The sequence below is a fragment of the Poecilia reticulata genome, linkage group LG8, assembly GCF_000633615.1.
Source record: "Poecilia reticulata strain Guanapo linkage group LG8, Guppy_female_1.0+MT, whole genome shotgun sequence".
In the NCBI taxonomy this organism is placed as follows: Eukaryota; Metazoa; Chordata; class Actinopteri; order Cyprinodontiformes; family Poeciliidae; genus Poecilia; species Poecilia reticulata.
This window is the reverse complement of record NC_024338.1, coordinates 12,389,608-12,400,863: the sequence shown is the minus strand read 5'-3', so window position 1 is coordinate 12,400,863 and position 11,256 is coordinate 12,389,608. Positions and strand designations below refer to the sequence as shown.

Here is an 11,256-nt window from a genome sequence, read left to right as displayed (position 1 = left end):
TACTCTGTTGGCAGAAGTTGTAGCACATGCATAAGACTAATTAAAGAAATTWAAAAAAAAATAGGACAGAGAAATATGAATAGTCTATTTATGATGTAAATACCTGCTATTATTGAGAAGATAATTGGTGAGAGGTGTTAAGCTTCTTTGGATTTGGATTTTTTTAAAGTTAAAAATCTTGACTAATGCTCATTAGCTTTTAAAGCATATGTTATAAATGAAAAATGATAATTTTCTGAACTTTGCAGAAGGATTTTAAAAAATATAAAAGATTAAATGCAATTTAAAGTCAAATACAAACCTCTATGGTACTTTCTGACAATTGCATTTCATTTAAAGTGAAAATAAAATAAATTCAACWATCTTTTTCTTTATGTTTTACTGCACTGGATAAAGGATATCCAGATTAAATAATAAATCGATGTCCTATAAAACWATACCCACCTTCAGCCCTCTGATCTTGATCCTCTGGAGCCGCCTCTTTTYAATTCTGCAAGTCAAACTTCTCCCCTGTGAAAGTGTAGTTAAAAACAAGGGATGCCGAATATATATGTTCTGTCACCAGATTTGTCACTCCCCCAGCTTTCCCAGCAATTTRTTTTAGTGAATTTATTAGAGTAAAACCGTTGTGTTTCAGTTTAGAGACCTGTCAAGACCTGTTTAATGACRGTCATGCTGAAAATGTCATACTGGAAATGTTGTGTAGTGACATGTACGTAATGATTACTGATAAGGCTCAAAGAATAACAAACACTATTTTCACTTTCAGATTGGTTTAACTGMGACTTCACCTGGGGAAGTTTTTGTAACACTAAACATTTCTTAAAACTTAAACAAATTTAGAGAAGTAACTTAGAAAAATGAATTGTTCAATGAACATATCATACCATTTCAACATGATGGTAAGTAAAAATACTTGCATTTTAACAGCTAAAAATGCAAGTATGAAAATGTAAAGCTTTTCTCATTTGCTGTGGTGCATTCATCTAATCATTCTCAGCATTTGCAAAACATTAAGTGCATTCTCAGAACAATTCATACAAACAGCAAAGCACCACTGATTACCTGTTTTTCAAAGTCATTTGTTCATCTAAGAAAATATCTGTCTTTGAACATGTTAGTCCMTTAGAAAGGCAAATCCTTGCTTCATTGTGTTGCCAACAATAGTTATTAGTGATGTTGTCAATATAAAAGTGGAAGGATGTTCTGATGTGAACTATGGCTAAGGTTTTTCAAATATAATCTGTTAATCGCCTGTTAACTGTGATTATATTCCACTAATTTTATTCACAGATCAATCAAGAAGTTTCACAACCGTTTGTGGATCTGTCAAAACATGTTTGGAGGCTGTTTGAGAAACATACTCTGCACTGATGYGAAAGATTCTGGATTACCAAAAAACCTTAAGAAAAATTGATCAGCAAGGGGGACAAACAGTTTCTCACATACTTTTATAACATATCAGCCTGGTGTGTAATTCATAGATGGTAAATCAATCAAATCCTGGTCCTGTGTTGACTGAGTAAACCCACCAACAGGCATGGTGTTGCCCAAGGACACAATGACAAAGTTGGGCAGAGGAACTGGCAACCCACCGATTGCAGGACAAAATCCTTTCACCCTCAGATCTATAATCGCGGTGTCATTTTATACACCCAGAGCCAACATCCATTTTTGCATGTGAGTCACCAGATTGCTACAGGCAATTTCATGTAAAACCACTTCCTTGCTTACTTGTCCATGCAGGCAAACCTGAATGTTGTTGATAATTGATGACTGTGACAACCGAAGATGTAAGAAGACAATTAAACAGCCTCATTAAACACAACCCCATGGGAATATCCCATGTTCCAGTTTATGAGGAAAAACACACTATGTTCAAGCAGAACACAGTCTTACTGGAAATGTCACATGCACTTAATTATTATTGATACGGCCCAAAGAAAACAGCCACTATTTTTTAGTTTCAGATTGATTTAACGGCCACTTGAACTTGGGCAAGGTTTTGTAACACTAGATACAAAACACACAGGTTAAAAAAAACATATTTCTTACTTACTTTTAAATGTTTTGTTGTTCTCCTCCAACCAATCAATTTTCTTCTGTATTAGTCTCACATATTTTATTTTGGGAAAACAATTAATGTGGTTGTAATCTAAGTGCCGCTACTACATTTTTCACATGCTTATAAACTGRGAAAATGTTGGACCGTGGTGAACCAGGACAATCCGGACAACAAAATTTGTACCCAACTTTTGCACTTTTGGACTTCAGGAATAAGAGAAAGTGTCAGGTTCTGTGTCTTCCCCCTGTTATTTTGTTAGTTCGAAAGCTAAGTCCCAACATGACAGAAAGTAGCCAGAGAGAATCTAGAGATGTATGGAGATAACATGCAGAATCTATGCAGAAAAAGCCTAGGTTGGRATTCAAACCCAGGATTTATTGTTGCAAAGCAACAGGGTCATAATAACAAAAAAAAAGTTCACAGTAATGCAGCTATGAACCAGGCTTTGAATTTCTTTTCACATTTCATAGAACATAAAAAAGTCAGACTCAGAAAGGCTTTCTTTTGCTTTATTTTTTCTCCATAACAAAAAAAATATAATTGATTGATATGACAGATACATACATTTTTATTATAGAAATTACAGATCATAGGAATCACTGAAAAAAAAAAATCATTTAATTGAATTGGCTTTGAATCAGCTGATAATTATTGATACAAGGCAATTGCTCTGTGGTCATTATTTTCTGAAACTCCCTTTTCATTGGATCACACATACTCTGGTCTCACTACAAATGTGTAAGTGTACTTATCATCAGGACAGGGATAGGCAAGGACCTGGGTGTCATTTGTGCTCACATAAGCCAGGTCGCCTTTGAAGCCTTGGATCTGACAGACGTACTTGTTCTGGCACGTCAGCAAGAGGCGGTTTCGAAAGAGAACACCACTCGTCGACTGATACTGGTTCTGGAGAGCCAGTCGGGCTGCAGGAAGTGATTCACACCGCAAACCCCGCCATGAACACTCGTTCTGCGTTTTCAAGACATTTGCCTGCCAGGTGATCATGTTGTTCTTAAACAGAAGGCTGCTGTGGAGAGGTGTGCTCAGTTGCTTGTTAGGGGATTCAGTAGGACTTGGGTAATAACCACCATAACGACCGTAACTATCTCGGTAGCCATAATTCACGTATTGGTTTTGACTTTGAGATGAGGAAGATTTTGCCCCAGGGACAATAGCAATACTCCAGGTCTCACCTGCGTAGATTCTGGGCTTGTAATCATCATTCTCTTTGACTAATTTTAATTGGGTCAGATTACTGTAAAGTAGAACATTGAACTGATATGCTTTCAARACACTGTCACGATATAGATCCCTGTGAGCACTGAAGAGAAGAGATTTGGTCTCCAGCTCATACAGCTTCTCAGCAGGAATCATGGGGAAGCGAATCAGACGGAGCAAGTCGGCCTGGTTTTCTGAACTCAGGGAGCCGCCATTGTTTGTGATCCAACCTTCCAGTGTCTGAAGTAAAAAATACTCATCGGCAACCACCAAATCTGAGCGAGTGAGAAGGCGACGAAGGAGCTCCAGAGGAAGATCGGCCCAAACAGGRGAACCGGTCAGGTTTTGGAAATTCCAGGCCATGTACTGGAYGCAGTTTTCCTCGAGGACCAAGTCCTTTGACTCAACTGCATATTTGTAAAGTGAAACTTGGGAGTGAAAGGAAGCATCATCTGGGAGGACATTAGAAAACAGTCGACCTATGTCCTCCATTAATTGCTTAATTCCAAAGTCTGAAGCAAGCTGGTGGAGGCACATTGCAGAGGAGTAAGTGATATCAGTCTTACGGGTGTAAAGGTACCTGTGAAGAAAGAGATTGGGGAATATATTTAAAACAAGAATGAATTGCTTTACGAAGAAAAAAGCATAACMCATTAACTTCAGTCTACCTGATGAAGGAGGTAAAATAYGACTGGCAGGGTTTGCTGACAGTCACTGTGATGTTATTTGCCCCCGCTGAAGCATTGAAGTACAGGTACAACATGAGGATCGCTTTGTGTGCACAAATTGTCGTCTCAATCATCTCTTCGGTCCCATCGTCCTTTTTGTTTCCACTGGGGGTCTGGAAAGTGATCAGGAAATCACACGCGGTGCCACTGTCAAAGATTTGACCGAGGTCAYCAGAGAGGCCGATGCTGTGGTCCAGTGAATGTGTAGAGTCACTTAATGTCACATCATCTGGAAGCAAACAGATATCACAAAGAGCATTYGACATGCAGGAAACTGTTCTTTAATGGGTCTTTAGCCTTAAAGACTCTGGTAATGTCTCTGTTGCCTTTAAAACAAGACCAGGCCCATTGCAATCTGTGAAACACAAAAAAATTTCCTGCATAATGGAAACATGAAGACCACCAGAATATTGAAAATATCATCAAATTCAACCTAGTTTTTTAAAAGAATGAATAGCAGCAGTTAGATGATACAAAACATAATTTTCCACATATATTTGGAATAMATTTTCTAACTTACTTCTTGATTCACAGATAACTCCAGCATCCTCTTTATGGGTACAGTCAGTTTTTCCCCAGCCACTGAACTGGCAAGACACAAGTTGTTTCTCTTTCCCTGTACAGGCAATATCATCGAGCCAAATGGGTCCAGACGCTAAAATGATTTTTTTTTAAATGACAAMAAAAAAGAAAAGAGGAAAGATTTAAAATAAATCTTTTTGCAATGCAAAAAGCTGGAGAAGTGAATTGAACTGAAATTACAACTCTCCATTGATAGAAATCATTTTACTGCCATCTTGTGGAGGGGAAAAAAAAAGAAGTACAGGACACCTTTTCCATAGTCCTTCCCAATCACAACGGATTTGGCTCCGGGGAAGTTGAGTTGACGACAAACCACCTGGGCTTCAGCCATGTCCCAGCTGTCATCACACACTGTTCCCCATTTCCCATCATGGTAGATCTCCACACGTCCCTCTGAGGGGCTTTSAGAACCAGACAGTCTCACGTTGCCTTCACTTGGCTCAGAGTTTCTCTCTAARAGCAAAAYGTCCAAGGACACATAGTGMTGTTAAACAAATATTCACAGAGTCTGAAGTTTACCCTGAGCTCATGAACAGCCAGGGCAYTATCATCCTACAGCACATGCATGACAATAAGTTGTATWTYTACCCACAAAAGCAGTTTTYCTTTTTCATGACTGCCAACATTTTTGWTTTSTCAACATGAATGACAAACCATTTCAGTGACTTACTTAGAAYGTCAAGTCTGTATGCTCCTCCAGAWACAYAGAGGAGAGARAGGATGAAAGCAACAAGTAGATTTTGTGGGAACACGTCCATATTCTAGTGTCGAAAAAAAGAGAAATATGATACATTGACTGGGATTTAAGTCAAGTAAACATAATTTCTTTCACACTATATCAATATGTAAAGCTAAATGTCTGTATATAAAGTCATRTCGAATACAGACACCTACCTTTGGCACCTCTGAACCTCCACTGTGCTCTCCAGCTCAAGGGTAAAGGGAGAACGTCGAATATATACYGTCGCTGCAGTCCACTACTCCCACCTTCTCCCCTAAGTTTCATTTCGCAGCAAAACAGAACCAGCAAACTGTTACACAACTGTTAGTGGATCTGAAAGTTGCTTGAGGACACAATTTATTATTGACCACGTCTCGCCAGAAATGTCTGGCTATCACATGCACACTCGAAGTAAAAAGACAAGACTCTTAGGAGCAGAATCAATATTTTACTGTAAGCTCCCCCTCCCCCCACCTCCCGCTCCATAAAAACAAAACAAAAATATCCCATACAGCGAATTCCAGTTTTATAAAAACATCCTTCAGATTGTTTTGAGACAAAAAAAATATGTCCAGAGTGTTTACATTGGAGCAAAGAAGAGAAAAACAATGTTCTGAGGGTACAGTGTGAGCTTGAATTTGCATTACTTACTGAAAAAAAAGACCTCACAGCTTCATAAATCACTTTTATGTATACATTCATTACAAGAAAGGCTACAGTACTGTCAAAAGCCACATTCCATCTTCCAGAAAACAAGCTGACAATGCTCAAATGGTCTTACACAATTCCCAAACTCACAAGACAAACATTTTTTTTGCAGACCAAGTCTTAAAGTCTCTTGTCTGCAATGAAGACGACCCTTTAAGGGCTTTAGTGATGAATTTCCAGGAAGCAGCAAGTGTGGCAAGTTCAACAGTGTCTGGATTGTAAACAATCTTCAACCACAGTGCAGTGGCTTCAAGACTAAGAGTCTCCAAGTTTAAGCCTTCTATATAAACTCTAAACCTTCGTATTTCACATCGCCAATCTCAGTCTCAGGTAAGAGAACGCGTCCGTCAAGAGTGAARGCYGTGATGTAGGTCGCGATCTTTCCCGCGTCTTCCTCTGACTTGAGCGCCAGAATTATTTGGTCATCTGTGTTGGGGATGAACTTGAACGAAGAGAAACCGTGCGTGGGGTTATGTGGCCCCACCCGGCTCACTTTGATGTCTCTGAAATCTGGCGAGCAGCTCAGGACGAGGTTGGTCCCGCGGCGCTCRTCCGCCGTCTCCTCGTAGCGCTCCTTGCTGGCGCGACGTGGGAGGAAAAACCATCGCTGAAGGGTGTCGCTCCAGGCGGCCGACTCGTGAATAAAATATCCTGCGGAGATGAATGAYGTGTGAATGAAGTAAAGAAGAGAGGCGGAAGTGGATTGGATAAACAAGGAACAGAGTTTCCTCACCTGGCGGCTCAATCCCCGCAGCTGCTTTCATAGATTTGTACMTGGGAACCCAGTTTTCGTGCTGCACGTCACCCCGGAAACCCACCACTTTCACCCACTCTGGGTTGTTGTTGACAAACTCGCCCTCAGTGGTCGTCCACTCTTTCCCCAGGCCACCAATGTACAGGTGTTCATCCTTTACTGCCAGCCACTCAGCTTTAAACCCTGCCAAGCGAAAGCACATTTAATTTGACATTTAATTGAATTGTTCTTGTGGGCAGCTGCAAGTTAACAGTCAAGTTGCACAGTATCAATTTTAGTGTAGATAAGCAGCTTTAGWTCATGACGATGCTAAACTGGTTTCATCATAGAGCCTGGTGTAGTTTATTGCAAACTTGAAAGTTCCTGTTTTTTCTTTTTTTTTCTGAATGCCCTATACAGTTTTCTTTTTTTTTCATCTTGGGTGACAGCTTAGGTCAAATGGTATGAACTCAGACAAAATTGAATGTTGCAACATGATCCTAAACTGATATTAAAACTTGTTAGATGATGAACAAATTTWACTTTGACTTAATAAAACGTTCCCCCAATCTGTTCAGAATTTGTGGACTGTGGTCATAAAGGTCACAATTGTGTCAGGAACCCATCAAATGTACATTAAAGGCAACAATTCTGCAAATATCCTTGCTGATGGCTACAAAACCCACATGGCTGAGGCACAACTTGTTAAACAACACTTAACCAAATATTTTAAKGGTTAGTGTGTGTTTGAATGTGATCCAGAATTAATCATTTTGACTCTTTGTAAAAGGAGCAATAAATTCAGAYGTGTTTATCTCTGCAATTGTGACTCAGTGGGTAGAGTAGCTGTCTTGCAATCAGCAGGTTGCAGGTTTAATTTTAGGCCTCAAGTTGCCTAACTTGTACAAATGTGAATGTGGTTCTAAGTAAAGTATAAAGTYTCTTTCTCCCAAAGAGACTTTACACTAAATTTTAAAGCGATCTTGTCTGATAACTCTTTGGATGTCTGCCAAACAAAAACCTTGAAAGAACTTTAGAAATTCCTGGGGAACTATTAACTTAGACCACGTTAACAGGTCAGGATGCAACATTTGTTCTTGGAGGTACCAACTAACAAAATCTGTGATTATGTTTAAAACCTTGTCAGAGTACTGCATGATAAAAAGTCCATTCTTATACCTTTCGCAACATTCCCATCTCCATCAGTCAGGATAACCCAGGGCACAGCCTTGTCTCCGTCTATGTGGTAGATGATACCCGTTCTGTCRTCGACGGAGTAGAGTTTTCCATTGAACACGACCAAATCAGACAGCTCCATGCCCCTGCCCTTCTCTGACAGGTGACTCTCCAGCACCACTTTGTCAGCGTCCCATTCAACYGCCACCTTGTCTCCACTCTGCGACACCAGCAGGTACCCCCTCCGCATGTAGCTGAACCACGTCAGCTTCTTCTCGCTGGCAGAGTTCGTGTCCAGGTCCGCGATGACCCCGATGCGGTAGCGCATTCCCTCCGATGTGCGCTCAGGGGCAGTCAGAGGGTAGGTGTCGTTGTACTGCGAATCGGTGTCCCTGACTGCGCTGCCGGGGCAGGGTCTCCAGCCCTGCGAGCCGTACGAGCGGCCTGAACCGAAGTGCATGAGGAGAAGCAGAACGAAGGCCAGSRATACGGCCACGGCCACGATGGGCCTCCACTTGAGCCGGAACCGAGGGTCGGTGGGACTGGCCATGGAAGCCAGCATGGGGAGGCCTCCTACAGAGATACGCAAAGGGTTCATAGGCTCATTCTGCYCCAGTCGAGTDTAGCCTGGAGGTGCGGACATGGAGGACGGAGGCCGAGAGCGACCTACGCAAGAAGACAAATTACAATTCAGACATTGGCATTAAAAAGACACGATCAAAAGGTCTGCATGTGCAGGTCAACAAAATAAAAAACTCTGATTGATTTAACACACCGAGATATATTTAGCTAATGCAACCCAAAAATTCAGTTTCTATAGAAGTGATTACCTGCTGCAATAATACTGYAATTCTCACGAAAGGAACCTCGACCACATTTTGGTTTTAAATAAATTGATTTAAAAGCAGTCTGACATTTGCATATTGGAAATCCTCTTCTGATTGCTCACATCCTGTACACTAGCTGAAGCCATATTCTTCAAAGTGACGRGAAATGAACACTTTTTCATGTATTACACAACGTATAATAAATGCCAGTTTTACATTTTTGAAAGGAGTTATTTAAATTACTTTATTTTTCAAGGATACTTGAATTCATTAAGATYCACATGTAAGCTGGCTCTACAAGTAGTGAATGGAATGGTTGTTCCATTTCCAAAAGTTTTATTCTTACTGCTTTGTTTGCTTAATGTCCCTAAAAATATGCCAATTCAAATAACAGCCTTAAGAAACCGAGCCCAACTCCTAATTTGYGAGCAACAGGTGAAAGGACAAGATGTTACCATGAACCCTAAAAACATATTTTARGATTCATATATTAGTTATTAGTTGTTAGAACTAATAACAATAGAGAAACAAATAAAATGTGCTTCACGTAAAGTGGATCACTGCATTCTACAGTGTGATATTTACTGCTCCACAGTAAGAAAAGTAAACTGATTTTGTTGTCATTAAGTTATTTCATCCAGACATCCTTTCAAAACACGAATACGAGTTACATACTCACCGCCTTCTTTCTGGGTCTGTAGTTCAGACTGTATTCAGTTAACTTTTTCTTGATTGTACGCTCTCATAAGTGTGCTTGTTAAAGCACAACCAGGAGCAGGAAGAAGACCAGCTATGGGCGGGGTAAACATCAGAGCAGCCACCAATGTGCTTTGTCTGCGTGGATCTTAGGAGGAGGTCATATAAATCAGAGGCTCTAACCGGTAAATCAGGAAATACGGCTCTAGGCGTGTGAATTACAAGGTCCAAAAGCAGACACTGGTCGTTTTTCACTAAGACTTTACTGATTCTTTCAATTTTACTTATTACATTTCAAGTAAGATTTTGGCCCGTTATTTAAAGAAAAGATGAAGAGAGACTGAGGTTTAARAAAAMMMCAAAAAACTGGTTCGCCAAGGAATCTCTTCAGCTGTTTCATGGGTTTGTAACTCAAGACAAAGCCCTTATATAATGCAGAAATAGATATAGAAAGATTCTAAAATCATCAAATAACTGATTTTCTATATTCAAAAGGAGAATCAGGTTGTCGCCAACTTGTTGCTCAGCAGGAACCAGCCTGAAAACCTTTCAGCATAAAGCTCAGACAYAGCTCTGTAGTTGTAATCAGTGCATATGAAATCTGTTGATAGGTATCAAACTCAATCCTGAAAAATAAAATGTATGAAAAATCTAAGAAAAAAAAACAAAACAAGAAAGAGCATCTAATAATCGTCTAAAAATACAGATTACAACCAAATGGCGAAATAAGTCATCTCTGTCTTGTTTAAAATGTCACTTACTTTGCTCCACCAGCTGCAGTTCTTTTAAGTCGTCTTATTTCTTGCTCTATCTGTATGTGTGGATCCGGTGAGTTGAGTTGCTGTTTTCTTATAGCAATTTCCTGCCATTAAGATTAACACCTGTTCTCTTGTCTTTCCCATTTTAAAAAATGGCTAAGAGAAATGGGCCTTTTCACATTGTATTTGTATCTCAGGGAAAAAAATAAATCATAGGTCCGTACTTACATTTACATTTACATTCATAGCCTCCCTGATTTAAAAATAAATAATCATTCAATAAGCTCTCTTTTTTTCCTCACTTGCATAAAGATTTAATGATCTGAATAAAGGTTGAAGCCTTAATTTGATTCGAAGTTTGTTTTTCAATTTACGAGGCGTGACACACCACAGAAAGCTGCTGAAACAGCCCATAAACTACTGTAACCCTCATCTCAGCCAACAAAGATAAGGAAACTCAAAAGTGCATGTGTGCCTTCAGATTTTAGAGAGTCTGTAACATTAAAGCTGGGTTTACTTCAGTACTAACTCAGCCTGAGGGTATGTGGCATTTTTACCAAGACGAGACCCCGATCTGAAAGACCCTTTCATAGAAGGGACCTCAGTCAAAAAGCAGYGMGTTATATTTCCGACATCAGGGRGCCACWCCGACAAATCTGCCCACCTCCACTGAAAGCTGGAAAAAAACWCAGCTTACCTTTTCGCCTCCGTGCCCCAGAGTTCTTAACCTGAGTCATTAAATCTGCTAACGTAGGCCCTCGCAGTCAAATCTGAGCTCCAAACTCCCTCTGTGCTCACTGACGATCTGCCATGCAGCCGTGACCTGCAGCCTTTTCACCACAGCGCTTGTGAACTCTGCCTACACTTGGAAGATTATGACCCGGTCCAAAGGGGCAGCTCCGACACTGGAACAACCTGGCTCATTCAGCTATCATTTGTCAGAGTAATCCATAAATCGCAGGAGTTAGGGAGGCACTTACAGGCTGAACTAGAGCACAACCAGGTGAGAGGTGGAAGGCGGCACCTCGGACAGGAGAAAACAAA

General features: G+C 40.3%; 2 protein-coding genes across 6 annotated transcripts in view; both read right to left on the bottom strand.

The window, feature by feature from the left end:
- Positions 1 to 2,611: 2,611 nt before the first annotated feature.
- On the bottom strand, positions 2,612 to 5,598 carry LOC103468848 (galectin-3-binding protein B). 2 transcript variants are annotated; one of them, XM_008416215.2, is made up of 6 exons: positions 5,488 to 5,598; positions 5,264 to 5,354; positions 4,843 to 5,046; positions 4,532 to 4,666; positions 3,952 to 4,240; positions 2,612 to 3,863 (listed from the first exon to the last, which is right to left on the bottom strand). In XM_008416215.2, exons 2-6 carry the CDS (start codon positions 5,349 to 5,351, stop codon positions 2,774 to 2,776), a joined length of 1,806 nt encoding a protein of 601 aa, XP_008414437.1. In that variant the 5' UTR covers positions 5,352 to 5,354; positions 5,488 to 5,598; the 3' UTR covers positions 2,612 to 2,773. The 2 variants fall into 2 exon arrangements, with proteins under 2 accessions (XP_008414437.1, XP_008414436.1); XM_008416214.2 differs by lacking the exons at positions 5,264 to 5,354; positions 5,488 to 5,598 and having other exon boundaries at positions 3,952 to 4,237; positions 4,843 to 5,042.
- A 388-nt stretch (positions 5,599 to 5,986) lies between these two features.
- Positions 5,987 to 11,256, bottom strand: part of cant1a (calcium activated nucleotidase 1a) — a 6,445-nt gene continuing 1,175 nt past the window's right edge. For 2 of the 4 annotated variants that reach the window (XM_008416211.2, XM_008416213.2), the window contains exons 2-4: positions 7,935 to 8,597; positions 6,756 to 6,959; positions 5,987 to 6,673 (exon numbers count right to left, since the gene is read on the bottom strand). In XM_008416211.2, the coding sequence (XP_008414433.1) occupies positions 6,303 to 6,673; positions 6,756 to 6,959; positions 7,935 to 8,574 (1,215 nt within the window). In that variant the 5' untranslated portion in view covers positions 8,575 to 8,597 and the 3' untranslated portion in view covers positions 5,987 to 6,302. Of the gene's footprint in view, positions 6,674 to 6,755; positions 6,960 to 7,934; positions 8,598 to 9,437; positions 10,873 to 10,909; positions 11,121 to 11,256 lie in introns of those variants that run through there. The other 2 variants (XM_008416210.1, XM_008416212.2) reach the window with 2 other exon arrangements.